This window comes from Miscanthus floridulus, chromosome 5, assembly GCF_019320115.1.
Source record: "Miscanthus floridulus cultivar M001 chromosome 5, ASM1932011v1, whole genome shotgun sequence".
Taxonomy (NCBI): domain Eukaryota; kingdom Viridiplantae; phylum Streptophyta; class Magnoliopsida; order Poales; family Poaceae; genus Miscanthus; species Miscanthus floridulus.
In genome coordinates this window covers 53771316-53789752 of record NC_089584.1, presented here as the reverse complement: position 1 = coordinate 53789752, position 18437 = coordinate 53771316, and the positions used below count along the sequence as shown (strand labels likewise).

General features: G+C 40.6%; 1 protein-coding gene across 1 annotated transcript; it reads left to right on the top strand.

The window, feature by feature from the left end:
• Nucleotides 1-17436: 17436 nt before the first annotated feature.
• On the top strand, nt 17437-18236 carry LOC136452195 (glutaredoxin-C1-like). The gene has a single exon (XM_066452833.1). The coding sequence runs from the start codon at nt 17660-17662 to the stop codon at nt 17969-17971; it is 312 nt and encodes a 103-aa protein (XP_066308930.1). The 5' UTR covers nt 17437-17659; the 3' UTR covers nt 17972-18236.
• The last annotated feature ends 201 nt before the right edge of the window (nt 18237-18437 follow it).

Genomic DNA, 18437 nt, shown 5'->3' with positions numbered 1-18437 from the left:
ATAATATTTACAATGAGTTCACAAATAATAATACAAGTTTGGGTTTCAAAACCGATTAGTGAAAACAACATAGCTTTCAAATGATTACAATAATATAAGTTCCAAATACATTGCTAGCATAAGTGACATCCTCTGATAAAAGCATATAGATGAGAAATAAATATAGATTCACCGAGCCCACCGGCGGTTAGCCTCTATCGAGAACTTCACCTGCAACATGGTGGGATAAATCCTGAGTACTCAAATATACTCAGCTAGACTTACCCATCATAAACCAGAAATAAAGTGACTCCAAGGATCATGCAAGGCTATATAGGTGGAGCTAGCTTGACAACATTTTGCATAAAAGCCACTAGTTGAGCTATACATTTTATAATTCGGTAACCAAGTTAATTATAGCTATTCATCTCTAGATTAGCAACTAACCTATGCCAAACATGTGGAATATCATTTAGTAACATGCAATAGTAACCATAGCCGGTGTAACATTTCCATATTCATCATAACCATGAAATTCCATCAATTAATGCTATGTTGCCGCTGCTTAGTCAAGTTCTCACTATCCGAGAGAGACGGTGACTCGAATCGATTTCAACCAGCTGGGGAGTTATTCCTAACACAAACCTAGACATACCTACACTAAGGTAGTCTTTGGTCACCTTTGGTACAACTCAGGTACAGTCATGGTCTGATTAGCGTCGCACCCTCAGGGATACTACCAGTCTGCTAGAAAGTTTAGGCCGGCCTGCCCTTGGACTCACGCCACTAGCTCCCCGCACATCCTTACTTACTCCGGTGTGCGCACTTTCACTTACTAGGTCCTGACCTAAGTTGAGCTACTCAGCTTCACGGTCAGAATGAGTTATTTTGGGACAAGGTAGTTCTATGCATCAAGTGGTTCCAATCAACTCTTATAACCTAATGCATCAAACATAAAGGACTCAAGTGATATTTGTAAAAACATAGGAGGCTTAGAATGCTCTGGGGCTTGCCTGAGATCCGACACAAGTTAGTTTAGTTAGCTCACACCATCCTAGTGACATCTCTGGTCCTAGCACTTGCTTAGTCCTTCCACCTTTGGGATAGGTCCACCGTACACCATCTTCGGGGTTGGCTCCAACATCACATCCTTCAGCTCTTGTGTGGTTCATCTAGCATACTTAAATGAGATGCAACAATGCAAGTGCATGAATGCGAAGAATGGTAATACGAATGCATTACATAAAAGCGTTCAAGATAAGCATAAGATTATGCACGACCTAGGCACCTAGAGTTACTTAACTAAACACCATTCTAGCACAATAGGTCGATATGGCAAGCATATCGAGCATGACATACCCATTAACTTAAGTTCAGCTATTGCAAGCATTTATCAATCATGAACTAACAAGTTTAGCCAAATAAAAGCACACATGTACAGAAATGTGGACAGTAGCATAGTAGTCACTTGTTTCAACCATAACTGGAGTTATAAGCATCCAACAAGGGTGATACTAGACTTTCTAGAAAGCTAATAAAATTATCTAAAACTTTGTTATTAATACCAAAAGCTGATTCAACAAATAACAAGGTCAAAATACATCATGAAGCAGAGCTTATACAACTAAGGACAGAAAACTGATATTAACTTAAGAAATACATATCTCAAATTATATTCCTCCAACAAGCATGATCCTTAACTTTATAGAAATATTATTAAGTTATATATAACTTTCTTATTATCATATTAAGATAATTCTATAGCTAACAAGGTTAAACAACACTAAGAAGGCATCTCTGTCCAAATTTGGACACAACTTGCCATTCCATTTTGAATAGCAATAACTAGAGTTCTAGACCACCAAAAGTAGTGATCTTAGACATTTTGTAAAGCTTATGAAAATCACTAAAACTCAACTATTATCACTAATACATGATTTCATGTTTAAATGAGCCAAAAATACAATCATTCAGATCTGTCCAGAGGACATGCAAAATCTGACAGCAAACTTCTAAAATCTATAACTCCTAAACCTTCAGGCCTAAAATCATGAAATTTTAGGACAAGCAAGATAAGGAAATTATCTACAACTTTGGTATTCACCATATTTATAAAAAACATATTTGATCCATGAAGTTATCATCATAATAGAAATGCACATGCAACCATTTCAGAATATAAAAATTTGATGTTTCACTTGTTTTGCTAACAAGGAGCACACACACATGAGTGATTCAAGAACTTTAACCACTACTAACATACTTAGCAACTCTTTATTGAACAACAATCACTCAAAGTATCACCAAATACAATTACAAGCTTTATCTACTATTATGCTTTTATTAATCCTTTCTCCTAATAAACATATATATTATTTTAGTGATATATGAGAACAACTAGTTTGGGGCTGAGACTTTTATGAGTTTTATATGTTATCAAAACATGGCTACTACACAAATTTCACATGCTCAGGTTTTATAATTTAATTACTATGAAAAAGACAAATTGCTACTATGCAAGAAAACACATAAAAGCAAGATAAATCTAAAGATCATCATTTTCTATAAATATATAGCCATATTATGGTTTCTTAGGTCGCAATATAACCATTCTAAGGCAAAGGAACCACATTTCACATTTTTGTATATGTAAATTATTTATAAATAATTTAAAACCATTTATCAAGCATTATTCAAGTTAAATTCATAACTTAGACATTATTGCACAAAAAATTATGGGATTCTAAATAGAGCTCACACATGCCATAAGTATACTAGAATAAAATTTTTAGGTAATTTGGAGTAGTAAAACAGTAGAAATAATAATAGCAAGCAGAGTAAGCAAAAATTCACCATTAGTCATGATTAAATCAAAACATCATAAAAACATTGTACAAATAATAGGTTTAATATTTTTTTAGCTATCACATGCCAAAACAAGACTAACAAAACTAGAATCATATTTTTAGGACATTGCTACTTCAAGATATGCATCCGACAACTTTAAAGGATTTTTAAAAGCACTTTGCAAGAATAAATAAAAATAGCAGAAACTTTCTACTAACACATATCACATTATAAATCTACTATGTATATCTACTCACAAGGATTCCAAAAAGTCCTCATTTGCTTATTTTATGATTTTTCTACGATTTATTATGATTTTCCAAAGTTTTAGCCGATTAAATGCAATAAACAGAAAAGATAAAAGAAAACACATTTGCATCAGGAACCCTGGACTTTCCTCTAATTAACCAAGCCCATACATGAAAAATCCTTCTCTCTACGCATTTTGCATCTGGACCTAGCAAAAAGTTTCTATCTACATTTGACTCCCTTTTCTTCTTCCTCGTCGTGGCTGGGAATAAAGGACGGAGGGGACTATTGGCTTGTGGCTCACCGGTGGCAAGGAGGGGACATGCTAGGGCTTGGCAATGGCTAGCCATGGCTACACCTGGCTTAGGCTTGGCCGGCTGTAGATAGCAGTGGCCCGATCATGGCAGCCAGCGATAGGAAGCGGTGGTGGCCTCAGGCTCCCAGCCTAGTTTGGCCTGGCGGGGAGGCACGCGAGAGCGAGGAGATGGTGGCGGAGCAGGTTGTGGTGGCGGTGTTGTAGTGGCTAGGTGGGTGGAGGACAGGGAAGGGAGCGGTGGTGATGGGCATAGCTCTGCTCAGCTAGCAATGGCGGGTGCGAGAGAGAGAACGAGATAGAGCGAGAGGGAGGGAGAGCTACTCAATGGGAGAGACCAAGGGAGCAGCGTTCGACCTTCGTTTTCTCGAACACTAGTGCAAGGTGGCCAGCAGTGGGTGCACCAGAGGGCCATGTGGCACTTGGCTCCTGCCTGTGGTGGGCCATGATGAATTCTAGCTCTAATTAGTTAGATTCAAAAGACCGCAAAAATACATCTAAAACTCCAAACTTCTCCCTCCGTAACTCCTAATCCATTTAGTTTTGGCATAAGCTATAGTAACCAAAGTTGTAGAGCTACATAAGTACTCCAACTTTGATTAAAGGAGTTTGGTGCAAATCAAAATGGTTTGCGAGATATAAATTCCCAAAGAGGTCTACTTGAAAACTAAAAACAGAATTCAGCAAAACTAGCGGTTTTGGGAATTGAATTTGGCGGTCCAAACATGCTCCAAAGGTAATGAGACTTGTTTTGTTGCTTCCTCCACACAGTGTACTTCAACTCATATTAAGGAATCTAGTTGAGTTACCATATGAATTTGGAAGATAAAAATATCACAACATATCAACCTGCTGTTGCCGATGAGGGATAGAAAAATCCTAGAGAGACCAAAACAACACTGTATTCAAATTTGAGACCACTATATGAGACACTTAGAAGTTGAATCAGGTCTTGGTCCAAAAATAAAGTTTGTTCTACTTAAGTAGAACTACAACTTTTATTTAAGGTCCAACTCCATGTAAGCAATCCAAATAGTTGGTCAACACAGGTCAAAACCATATCATGAAAAAGACAATTTTAGCTATTCCCACACTTAGAAGCATTTTTTGATATTTTCTCAACATGAACCCTTCATGACTTTTGTTGTAGAGTTCAATTAGAGTCATTTGGGCAAGGTAGCAAGGTTTGATCAACATCCCATGTTCCCATTCACCTGGTGAAGTAATTCAAGAAAGATTATAACTTATCATTTCATGTGACTTTTTTGATTCCAAACTTCATAAAAACTTTTCCACTGGTCAAGATGGATGCATGTTGATGTAATGTACATGAAACAAGCATGTTTAACATTACTCTTACAAAATCTTAAAAAGGGTCCACATGTTAGCAAAGGTGTGTTGTCCAAGTTCAAGTTGGGACTCAATTTCATAGATTGCACCACAATACCTTTATCATCACTTCAAAATTATGAACTAGAGATCAAGATCATTGCTTGACATATCCTACTTAAGTCCAAATCCACTGCTTAACTTGTGACTAACACCTAGGGTGTTACAAAATTAAGTATAAATATAAGTTATGTTGATGGTTTATAATTGATGTTTAGTGACCGTCAATAAGTTCCCCCAAGCTTAACCTTTGGCAGTCCCTGAGTAAAGCTAAACTCAGTAATGGATTAGGAGTTGCTACAATGTTTTCATGCCTCAAAAGTACACATGCATTCAATCAAAAAATCTCCTCTAGATTAGAATAAAATAATCTGACTTTCAAACTTACCCATATTACCTTCAACCATGAGGCTTCTTAACCTTCACTTGGGTCTTGAGCAATTAAAAAACAGAATGATCAAGTCAAGCACTATGTCTAAAGTTTGTTGTTCCACCATTGTTCTAGAGTTTTTATAAATTTTCAAAATAAAATTCAGAGATTTCTTTGTATGACACTGTCAAGTCTCTCAATATATGTGGTATTTGAGGATCCTCACCAAGGCAATGAAGATGTTATGCCTTTTTCTCTTCCTACCACTAAGGTTTATGTGGAGTTCATAGGTAGGGAGAAAGCTCGAGCATACTTGCAATGCATATATTGTGAAGTCAAACCTCGGATCCAAAGAGAGTTAAGTCATACAATCAAATTAAAATGTGCATGTGTGTGGATATATGGTGGATATATATGGTGGCAAACCTAATTCTACTTTGCTCCATGAAAACATATCTCTTCTTGAAACTTGGAAACATTTTTGCGAGAGAGCAGGGGCTATCTTATTCATCTCTATTTTTTAGGCAGGCATCTAAGTACCCATTGTTTTAAATATCTCGAACACTTTTGTGTCCATTTTTTCAATTCTTTTTCTCTCTCTTATTTTTATGAATAACTTTTGCATAGCCCCATGCCATCTTTTCTACAACAAAAGTTTTGAGAGATAGTAACAAGAACTTGGAGTATTTATTTGGTGAATGGAAAACCTAACAAGCATGTTTTTGTGTTCACCCGTAGTGTAGGAGTAGAACTATTTTTGGGTGGATCTAGATAGAAGGCATGTTTTTGCGTCTACCCCTAGTGTAGGAGTAGTGCATATGTGGGTGGTGTATGTGATCTTGATTTTAAGAGCATGAAAAACCTCTCATAAGGGTCAACAAAGCTTGACAAAACTCAATGTAATAGCAAGCAAGCATATATGTGAAAGTTTTCCTAGCCTAAATAATATGTATGGCTCTGGTGGAAATTCAAGCTATGTCATATAGGAACACATCATGTAATATTTTTGTGTTTTCAAAAAGATAAATCTATAGAACTTTAGCGTCACTTGAAATAAGATAAACAGCAAGCTCAGACCTTCTCATATCATATCCATCAATTACCTAGACTTAGATCAAGCATATGCTACCCACAAGTTTCAAGTTCAGAGTAAATCCTTGTGTCAAAGCAATCTTATCCAAAACTCAAATGTAATTCGAGGCTGAAAGCTAGGTACTTGAAAGGAATTACAATAAGCAACTATTCATCATTTCCATTTAAGAGTAGTGTTTGCCTAAATGGCCCTAAACGGCTGATTAAACGGTCACTAAACTGGTAAACGGTGGTAAACTATTTTGTTTAGGGGGTAAACAGAAATTAAATGGTTGACCTTTTAAACGGTCAAAAAACAGGAAAAAACGGTCTAAACTGGCCGAAATGGAATGGAGATAAACTAGTATTAAACGGGCTAAACAGCTGTTTAAACAGGCTGTTTAGGCGAATACGAGGTAAATCTAGTTCAGTTTTGTATGGATAAATTTATATACTTAAGTTTATTATATTTATAAATGTGTACACTTGATATGTTACATGCATAAATATATATACATACCAAAATAATTGATTTTTACTCGGATAAATATGTATAAATGCTGGAATACTTGATTTTTTACATGCACATATATAATTATATGTATTTTTTTAAAGTACAAAACCAGTTTAGACCAGTTTAACTTCGGTTTAAACACCGTGTAAATAACCTAAACAGCTAAACGAAGGGATGACCAGTGTAAAGACCGTTTACCAGTTTAGGAAAACATTGTTTAAGAGTTTATTCTGAGTCCTTTTTATTTTATTCAGCTCTTAAAAATAAATTAAAGCAAACTAGATACACCTTTTATTTTGTTTTTAATTTTCACTAGATCACATATTATTACTATAGCTATATATATTTATTATAAAGATAACTTTTTATTTAGTTTCATTCATCATTTTTTATTAAAAAGATACTAGAATTAAAATGAAAGGAAAAGAATACCTTACCTACATACACGAGAGTGCTTCTCCCGCAAGCTAGCTCTTTCGGTGAGGGTTCAGTATTTTTAGTCCTTTGAACTGGACTTCTCTTTGTGAAGTTCATTGATCGAGTTCCTTAGTTTGCTCTACAGATGAGAATTCTTGTGATGATGCCTCCAATGGTAATGTCACCTTTTTCTGCCAAACCTGTCTTAATTTTGAGTTTTGATTTTGGTTCGATAGGCTTAGAACATTTACTTATAGAAATTGGGGAATTAATTAGCTCCCCTACACTTTGCTTGAAGTGTGTCCTGCTCATAAAGACAAGGTAGAGATCAAGTGCATGGGCTCTACTGGTGGAAAAACACCAATAGAACCAAAACTTTACTTATTCCTCTCTAACCCTTAGGCGCATTGAACAAGATGAAGTTGATGTTTTGTGCTATGTTCAATTATATCATAGGTGGTAAGATCAGAAGATTTATCATGAATGTAGCATTTAAGTACATTTGATTTAGGCTATGAGATCAAGAAAATGGTGCTAGTAACAATCTTAAAGAACTAAACATGTTGAGTTAATTAGGTTGGATCAAGTAAGTTGTAACTCAAACATGTTTGTTTCTTATTTGTGTGCCTACCAGAATCAAGGAAAAACTTTTTAAATAATGACCATTTACCTTAGGATGTTACCTTTGTCATTGGAGCATGATGACACCATATGACGAAGGGTAGATGACTTGTGATGGTCTTTCCCTTTTGGTTGAAGTTTTCCTTGTTTGGCTAGTCTCAAAGTACGAGTTGTTCATGAGCTTCTTGTCTCCTAAATTGCACCCTTTCTTTCTCATCCTTTTGCCATGCTATTTCTGCTCTTTGATCTTTGGACACCTTATTAGACATTCTGCCTCACTCATTGTTTTATGTAGTTCTTTGATCCATGTTGAATAAGGTGTAGTTCTTACATCTATGATGAATGAGCTATGTCTTCTTATGCAAGTTATTGAGGTTCGTCATGTGCCTTGCTTCATTTCTGATTTGAATTCATCTCGTGACTTACCAATATTGAATTAAGAGTTTCCTACATGGGGTTAGTCCAACAAAATGACCAGTATCTACTATAGCATATTCTTGGTTCAAAAATCAAACTAGACAGCTTATCTAATTTAATCTAGGAAAGCATTTTAACCTAAGCACCACACTTAATTTAAAAAGCCTTTGAAAGTAAGATCAACACTCATAAACTAAGCACCATGCTTAATTTATGAGATGTATGAACATACTCCAAACCTTAAACATACTATAGTAAACAAAGGTGGCATGAAAGCATTATAGAGATTTATTCAAATAGAGATGAAAGAGCATGATTGTTGTTTAGCAAATTGAGCATGGATTGAAAGTAGAGACAACCAAAATTAGCAACATGGCATAAGATTTTTTAGAGAAGTTTATCCCCCACACTTGAATTTTGCAAGGCAAAGTCAAGTTTGGATGGTTGTGATTTAATGTGCATGATGATTGGTTGGACATACCTTGAATTGTCATCGTTCATCCTTTTTGCTTCAAACCTGAAATGGTTAGTGATAAAAATACTCGAAGGAATATTTTCACAACTATATTTCTATGCTCACTTCACAAGGGCATTATAACAAAAGGTGAAAGCTCATGTTGTCTCCCAAAAGTGCTTGCTTCAGGACAAAACTCATCCTTGCTTTAGGTTGATGAGGTGGTTTCCCCTCCAATAGCAACCTTTGGGTGCCTATCTCAAGATTCATGCCAACGATATTTGTAGTATTTATGATAAACATATGCATCTACAACCACCCTTTCAAAGTCTTTATGAACAGGAAGCATGAGGGGGTTGAAGATCTCGTGTGTGGCAATGTTATAGGGACCAATTGATTCAAGAGATTTCTCATGCGAGCATGGATTTGATGAGGTGTTAATGAAGTAGCTTCCATGCTTGCTGATGTAATCTTCCTTTTCAAGCTCTAGGGTTGATTCTTTATGAATGTCTATAGGTAAGAACATTGTCTCCATCATTCCATGCCTATGACATTCATTGGTCATTTTATTATCCAAGATTTCCCTTGGATTGGTGATTCTCAAGTTAGTCTTGTCTAAGACTTCCTCCAAACTTGGATGAGTCATGTCTATTAAAGAGATTGATTTAACCTAACTATTTGAATCTAGGCCAAGTTTGTATTCTACCCTAAGGCTTCAGTCCTTGTCCATCCATTCTTTAGCAATGGCATATGAGTTCTTCATACATTCTATCCATTGTCAGTTGCTCTTCTTGGTCATCCTTGTGGTCTTCATGACTCCTATACTTTGGTTGTCTTAGTGGATTTCTAGGGTCATCATGAGACTTAGTAGAAAGAGCATAAGAGGGATCATCAGGGCCAAGGATGTACTGAGAGATGGGTTCAGAGAAGACATCTAATGTGGGCATAGAAGGGGAGAGGATAGGAGTGGCTTCTAAATGGCTTGGCTCTCCTTCAATGGCATTACTAGTCATGCCATCCTTGAATTCTTCCTAATGTCCTACATGAGAATAAGGATGCTTTCTAAGAGATCCCTTCTTAAGAGGATTTGAATTATATTCACTCGAAGGTCTCTTATGAAGATGAGAATTTATTATTCTCCCAAAATCAGCACCAAAGAGGTTATCCTTGATTTCAACAGGGATTTCCAAAGGTGGAATTCCTTCTTAACTTGGAGGATTTTGGGGTATTGGTGGTTTGGGATTGATAGCTAAATCTTAGGATTAGAGTGGTTGTGATTTGGCTATCAAAACTTCCTCTACTTGATTAGGAGATGATTTCTTCTCTTCCTCGGGGAGTTCATTATGAATGCTAGTGCAGGGAGTCTTTCCACTAATTCTATCAAGCATAGACCTTGCTTAACTAGTAGACAGATGAAGGAAAGCTCCTCTAGAGGCTACATCAAGGGATTCCATGGAGTCCTTGCTAAGACCCATGTAAAAATGTTGAAGAAGTATAGGGTCTTGAATGGCAAGGTCCGGGCCAGTGATGATGAGTTCGTTAAAATGATCCCATGATGTACCAAGAGATTCTTCTTCTAGTTGTCTAAATTTTAAAACCTCTTTCCGAAGGCTAACCACTTTAGAGATGCGAAAGAAACGTAAACAAAATTTAGAGCATAGAGTTTCCCAATCTCCTTGAATACTTCCTATGGTTTGACTATACCAATGTTTAGCTCTTCCCGTCAAAGAGAACGGAAACAACTTCCATCTTAAGGTCTCGTCAGACATGCTAGCGATACACAAGCATGCATAGGTCTGTTCAAACTCTTCTAGGTGTGAGTATAGGTTTTCATTGCCTTCTCCCGAGAAGGATTGATCCCAAATCAGTTTTATAAAACACGGGCGCCGCTCATAGCCAGGTGTTATGATAGGCTCTGAAGATTCTAGGTGGCTTTAGGCTTGTGCTCATGGGCTTAGCATATTGATAGATAGGCAGTGGAATCCAAGCTAAAAGAAAAATTAAAATAAAAGAAAGAATAAAAGATAAAAGGTTAAGCTAGGCTTGTAGTCAATTCAGCAACCGTTTCCTCGGCAACAGCGCCAGAAAGCTTGTTGGTATTTATTAATGCACATAGATAAATCCATAAACACACAGATACTGCTATAGCTTTTACCCGAAGGTATTCCAAGTATCGTATCCATAGGGAAATGTGTGAGACTAACTACGATCTAACTTAACAAGGGGTAGCAACAAGGTTAGGATAAATAGGAGCATAGAGAAGATAACTTAGGTTCTCTAGTTCTAACTTGGGTAACCTTATGTCTTCTACTATTCAACTAGAGACATTACTAGGGAAAGACACCAGCAGACGATGCTTTCCTTCGCAACCATGTCCTACGTGCGCCTACAGACAGGAGGTGGGCTATAAAGGATCAACAAAGCTATATAGTACAGGCTATATAGAACTTATGTCACTCACGTGATCTACCACCTTTCAGAATACAGGGTGCATCCATGATTAACCCAAGTCTAAGCACCACGCTTACACTTATGATTAATACTTTACTCCTCCTATGTAGAGAAAAAAGCACTCAAAAGAGTCATAAAACTGATGAATAATGTAAACAAGATGCTTACTTGAATTAGAAGTTGATTACCAGTGAAATCTCTAAAGCAAGCTCAGGTAGAACTTGAATCCGCCAAGGTACAAACCGTAGAGAGAGCATCGATAGGCTGGCACTTCCTTCAAACTCTTCCCTCACTCTCTATCTCACTATTTCTATTTATAAGACTAGATCCTATGGAGGACTAAGCTTCTCATGATAGCTTGACTCTGATCCTTATGATATGAATTAGGGTTGTAGGGATCTACTGAGGGAGGGGGTAGGGGCTGATATATATAGGCCAGAGCGTCCATCGTGAGCCCTTGGATCAAACCAACTTAAAGGACGGCATAGATGCAACCTAAGAGGCGGTGGGGAACCAACTTAGCAACGAGGGGTGGACTAGTGGACCTCAGGGGTTGGGCAGCCTATATGTTAGTGTCTCGGGCTCTGCTTTGGTGGAGAGCCTCCTGGAGTCTTCTAGAATCTTTCCACGTTAGTTTCATTGTGGAATTATATGATTTCCTTTGATGAATAGGTCCCCATTAGTGTTTTTTCTGGATAAACCCTGCTGAAAACACAGATTTACCAAAACTTGTAGAATTTATTAGTTTAAACCCCTATACCTATGTTTAGTGATGGAATTAATTATAAATACATGTTATGTTCATGGTTTATAATTGATGTTTAGTGACCATCAACAGCCAGCATCTTCGAGGAGTTCGTGGCGGTAGAAAGAGCTCCAAAATCAACAGCCCCGCCAACAAAATCAGGAAGCTTGGCAAAGTTGGACTTCATCCAAGAGAAGATGTTGTACGCTGACGGCTCTGGTGACAGCAAAGAAGCAACACCCCCAAATTGGCCAAGTGCACCAATACAAAGATCAGTGGCAGCCAGCCCAACAGCCTTGGCATCTTCTAAGCGCTTGGACAACACATCCACTTACGCCTTCAAAAGCCATGCTTGACTCCCTCTCCGCATTCTCCTCCTTGCAGAGGTTTTTAGCTATCTCAAGGGCCTTCAGGGAACGTTCGGCAGCGAGTTGCCCGATAGCCTTCGCACCCTCAAGATCCTTGCCCAGGGACTCCACTTTTCCCTATAGGTCTTCAAAATCTGCACGGTCCATGCGGAGGCCCGTGACCTCTTCTGCAAGCCAGGTCTTCTCGGCCTCCACCACCTCCACTTCCTTCTTCAACGCCCCAATGCGACATCACGATTGATAATCTCTTCGTCCCCCGCTCCTCAAGAGCCTCCGCCATATGGTGACTCTACAAAGAAGAGTTTTAGTACCCCGAAATAAAAGAGCACCCAAAACCAAAAATAGCAAGCACTCACTAGGCACTACTGCTCCAAGTTGTACCGCAGTAGCTGGTAGAAATTAACCTTATTAAAGTGGTGGTGAGCTTGGCCTATTAAAAAAGACAAACATAAGAAATGTATGGAAAAAACATAAACCAAAGTAGCGGAGGTTGCATTCAACCTCCTACCTCCATGTAAAGAGCATGGAGGTGCTTCGCCCACCCACTTAGTGTATCTACGGAGCTTCTTGAAAAGAAAGACGACAAGCTTATGTTAGAAACAACAAAATAAAGCAACAAATAAAACAAAGAGAATGAGATAACTAAACCTTCACCGCCGGAGCGAACAGGAGACGAAGGCCTAGCCCCTCCAATCAAGAGCGGTGTCAACCGACATCCCGCCCAACTCGGGCAAGGTCCAAATCAGCCGGTGGAGGCTTCTCCCCTGGCAAGGGAGTCTCCATGGCTGTAGTCAAGTCACCTAGGAAAAAGTAAAAACAAGAGTAGTTTTAATAGCAAACATATGGTGAAAACACATAGTAAAACAAAAAGAACCAAGAAAACACCTACCCAAAAACAAAGTAGTTTTCATGACATCCATCTCTATGCCCTCCTCCCACCGTGAACCAATCGGGGGTGTCAGATTTAAAGGCTATGTCGAAGGCAGCTCATGCTTAGGATCATCTTCAGATTCATCGACCACAGGAACCTTCACAGAGCGGCGATCCACACTCCCAACCTCTGCATCGCTAGGCATAGAAGTGTCACCACCACCACCGTCCTTGCCTTCAGAACTGGATGAGTCATAGCCTAGCACATCGGGAATAGCGCCATGAAGGAGGGCTCAATGGCAGAGCTAGCCCCCATCCCTCTAAGAGCGGATTGAACAAAATCATCCCCTCCAAGGTCAGCGGAGGCTGTGGAATGATCGCTCTCCATGCCGACAGCCATAGAAGCAGAGCCCCCATGAACACTCTTCACGACTTCCTTAGTGGCGTCTGTAGAAGCACCGATGGAAGTGGCCCCAATCTTCTGCTTCTTGCTGACGGCCTTCGTAGCACCGATACCTCTCCTTTTGTTTGACTCAGCCGCTGTGGTATTATTCTTCACAACAGCCTTCTTGGCCTTAGCCTCAATAGACCTCAGCACCTTCGTAGGAACCTTGTGTTCCTCGTGGTGTATCCCCAACTCTTCAAACACATGGTTGAGCCGAGGCATCATGCGCGCAGTGGACCTCCGCGCGAGAAACTCCTTGTTAGAAATATCACCAACAATTTCTCACACCTCTTGCTCCATGATAGTAGCAAACTCCTCTGGAGTTTCATCCTCCTATAGCTTTATCCCAAAATGGGGAAAAGGGATTCCATCAGCTAGACCGTAAATAGGGAGGTGCACCATCTCCACTTTGAACGAAGGCCTAGATTTGCCAAGAGGCCAGAACTTTGCAGCTACCATCTCCTCCATAAGATCATGGCCTCTGGAGTACTGGCAGGCTAAAGCGAAGGCCTTGTTACAAGCCTGTCTGTGAGGGGTAATCTCACTACAAGGTGCTACCTTTGTCAAAGGCTTTCATCTCTGTCATAACAGAGGCAAGAGGATATCTAGTTACCTTCTTCCCATCCTCATGGGTAGAGGTAACGCCGAAGGTCTGCACATAAAACCAATAACGCATCCAATCCTTATTCCACTTGTTCTTCTAGCAGTATGAAATCTCCAACCTAGAATCCCCTTGCTGCCTCTTCGCCATGAATGCGCAGCTGCCATACTGAGCAATAAGCTCATCATCACCCACTTTCTTAGGCTAGCGCTAAAGTTTGTAGTATTCACAGAAAGTGTCCAGATCCGGCTCAGCACCATAAGACTCGCAAGCCTAGCAAAATTTACTCAAAGTAAGAAGGCCTTTAGGAGTAAGATGGTGAATCTGAACATCAACTCCTCCAGTACTTCACAAGGAACCGAACAGAGGGAAGGTGAAGGCCACAGGAGAAGTAATCCTTAAAGATGACAGCATAATCCTTACCAGGCGTAGGGACCGTCTCGCCCTGTAGAAGCTTAGCCCTGCCCTGAGGAACACAACCATCCTTCTCTAGTTCAAGGATCATCTTTGTCGTCATGAACGAAGGCCCAAAATCCTAGGTCTTGCCAGCCATGACCTCCGCTTCTTTAGCACCAACTAAATCACCAACTGAAGCATCAACACTACCCAAACCCTCCTCAACCTCTTAGGCCTCCGCAATAGCAACCATACACTCCTCAAAGCACGCAGACCATCCGCTAGCCCTAACACCAAGAAGACAGGAGTAGGGACCAAAGATGGTAGCCTAGCGAGGAGGAGGACTAACAGTAGAAGCCACCTCCAAATAACTAGAAAGAACAAAGAAGGACGTAGGCAGGTCGCAACCAAGCGAAGGCTAAGCGCGAAAGAAGGCTTAGAAAGCGAAAGACGCGAAGCGATGGCTCAGGTGGCGTGGGGGGAGCCTTCACCTACCGCCCCCTTATATAGGCCACGGTCGGACGCTTTGGCTCGCCCAATGGTCACATCCGTTCAGCAACGCAAAGAATAAGAACGTGACATATCACAATCGCAACGGTCTGATCCAGGCAACCCAGGGGGGAAAGGGGGAAACCTCCGCAACTCAATATCAATGGCAAAATTGAGGGTCACGGCCCGCTCGCATTAGACCATGCCCTCAAGGGGGAAACTATTGGGACATGGATATGTGAGTAGCGGAGGTTAGATCCCACTATGGTCTATAGAAACTTACACTAACAGATTGTGCAGGAGATGTGTAGGAACCCCAAAGGAACCTCCGCTCCCGATCGACGGTATGGCGAAGGCCCCCGGGCGCGGCGGAGAAGGCGGCGAAGGCTCCTGGGCGCGGTTTGTGGCAGAGGCTCGATAAATATAGGTGAAGGCTCTAGGACGAGGCGGACAACAAGGTGGAGGCGAAGGCGGCTCAAGCGAAGGCCGGGCGATCTCCACCTGTCGAAGGAAACGACCATGACGTCTTGGTCCTGAACCGGAAATGGGCTCCCTATGGGCCAAAAGCTAAGGCCCAAGAAGCAGAGGCGGTGCAAGAAGAGAAAGCCCAGATTGCCCTCGGTGGTTAGTATAGGTGCGAGGATATTCCTGGAATGTACCTAAGCTGGCGCGGGGTAAAGATGTAAGGGATGGTAGTAAACAGAGCCCTATAAAAGGGGAACCAAACCCTATGTATAGGGGGTGGGGGAATGCATTTATGAAACCCTAATTGTGCTTGGGCCCACCTACTACTTTTTCAGCCTTTGCCTAGGGCCTCCGCCCTGGCGAACAATTCACCGCTTCATACGTGCTGGAAACCCAGTTTTCCAACACAGACAGTAAATCGTCAAAAACCCTAGTAATGGACACTATGTTTCAGCGACAACGCAATTGATCGTAAAGAAAATTATGTATAGTTCAACCGATTTGCAAAATCAATATGTCTTAAGCAATGTAAAGAGATAGTGTTACCATTCTAACTGCTCTTGTGTTACAGGTGTTGCAGGTTTTGCTACAGGTAAGTAACACCTTTTTCTCTTGGACTGTTGTTCTTTTCTCTATGTATATGTACTTTTACATTCCCTTACTTTTACATTCCCTCTTCACATTAATATTGCATGTTTAATCACTTGATTTGATTGATTGACAGTTATTTTAATAACTGATTATTACATGCGAGCCAAGTAATGTTCCCAATGCAACTCCAGAGGATATGAACCTATATGTTATCTGCAACTCCACAGGATGGCTTCAGAAACTCTTCGTGTCTCTCATTCTTGTGCCTGTGATTGAGTAAAACCGTACCAGCTAAAAGGATATTAGTTCTAATCGTTGATCTGAACACATATATACTTGTGCATACGAGCGATTTCACATAAGCAGGGAATGCCATTTCATCAAAGATTCTTGAAATTTCTTTGTAGTGGAATTGGCATTCAATTTTGAGTAGCCATTCTTTCTGTAAATACCATAACCATGTGTCACATCACATGGTTCCTTTTCAGTAGCACCTCTCAAGCTGCCACATATCTGATATCTTGGTACCCACTTTGCATGGAATCGCGACCCTCTTTCAGATGCTCCTTATCCATACAGAATGCCACCTCTATGGCCAATATATATTGATTATTAATTAGAAAATGCGACTTCGGAGCGCAGCATCGCATACCTCTTCCATGTCTGATGGGGTATCAGGGCTTTGCTTTGGTTGAGATTCTGGACATACAGGATAAGAACTAGTCATACAGGCCATGGGTATGCTATGCTGTTCATATATAGTGCCTTTATTTATATAGTATCTTGTTTCCCCCATGCTGACTTGGCTTCACTCTAACAAGATTCTATATTTGACTTGGCAACTTCTGTAGTGGCGGCCACCATCAATATCGCTGAATTTATGACCACGTATAGGATGATATTATCCGAACGTGAAGAAATGGATTTCCACTTCAACAATGATATCTGTGCATGAAGTACCAGACTATAAACATCATAGTTTCATTTCTATTAATGAACTTTAGTTCATCCCACACTTTACTGACATATTACAAAGACCCTCAAAGATTAGTATTGAATGGTCCAACCACTGAATGTCAGTTGTCAAATATAAAATGAGATTGGTACTCCAAGAGCTTATTATCCCTCCACGACATCTCATTCTTTCTTTCTCTGTCTTCTGACTAGTCGAATAAGAATATAGCCATATAGGATAGGCTGAGTAAGATCCCCAAGCCTTATCAACATCCAAGCTCGAACCGTTTCAGTATCAGGTAGCTACACTACTGTTACAGCAGTCCAAATATTGCGTACTAGTACATACTAAACCCTTCGGTGTGAGTCACGACCCAAAAAGCGTTGGCAATTATCCAAACCCTCCCCGTCGGTTCGCTGCAAAAAGCTTCGCTCTCTTGCCATCACATTTATGTCCACGCCTATATAAACTAGCCTCCCTGCACCCAGTCCTAAGCAAGCAAGCACAAATACTCAAAGCATCAGATATACAAGAAGCAAATCGCACATCTTCTCTAGCTAGCCTAGCTTACATTAGTCACTTCGAAGCAACTCTGTTAAAGCAGGGTTGTTTATTTCTCGCGAACGATCGACAGGACCCTTAATGGACCAGGTGACAAGGCTGGCATCGCAGCGTGCAGTGGTGATCTTCAGCACGAGCTCCTGCTGCATGTGTCACACTGTGACGCAGCTCTTCCGCGAGCTCGGGGTGAACACGATGGTGGTGGAGCTGGACAAGGACCCGCAGGGAAAGGAGATGGAGAAGGGACTGGCGAGGCTACTGGGCCGCAGTGCCGGTGTACCAGCAGTGTTCATCGGCGGCAGGCTCGTCGGCTCCACAGACAAGGTCATGTCGCTCCACCTCAGCGGCAACCTCGTCCCTCTGCTGCGCAATGCGGGGGCACTCTGGGTCTAGCTGCTTGTAGCGCCGCTATTATGCTCTGAGCGAGTCAGCTATTCGATTAGCTGACAATATATAAGTTATACTAGTTCTGTCGATAATGTTATGTCGATCGCGCCATCGCGGCAAGGGGCTTCAGTATTTTGTAAGCGTACCTGATAATGTGAGGAGAGTGTTACTTACCTGTTACCTCCCCGAATAATGCACGGCCATAGTCCATAGGCATACATGCATGTGATGTGACAAATGGAAGAGCTTTCTTGTCATTGCTGTTGCTATATTCTGTAAGAGTGTCTTACTGTCTCATAGTGTGAGGAGTCGCTACTACACTAAGCATTTGTAGGGGCGATTGGCGATGGTTTGTAGAGGCGGTTTTGCCAGCCGCCCCTACCACACTGTCTCTACAAATCAAGGGTTTGTAGGGGCGATTTTCAAGCCATCCCCAAGCCGCCCCAATAAATCGATTTGTTGAGGTGGCTGG

What these genes read in the sequence shown, in the direction of transcription:
- LOC136452195 (XM_066452833.1), top strand. Translation starts at nt 17,660, where the DNA reads ATGGACCAGGTGACAAGGCTGGCATCGCAGCGTGCAGTGGTGATCTTC.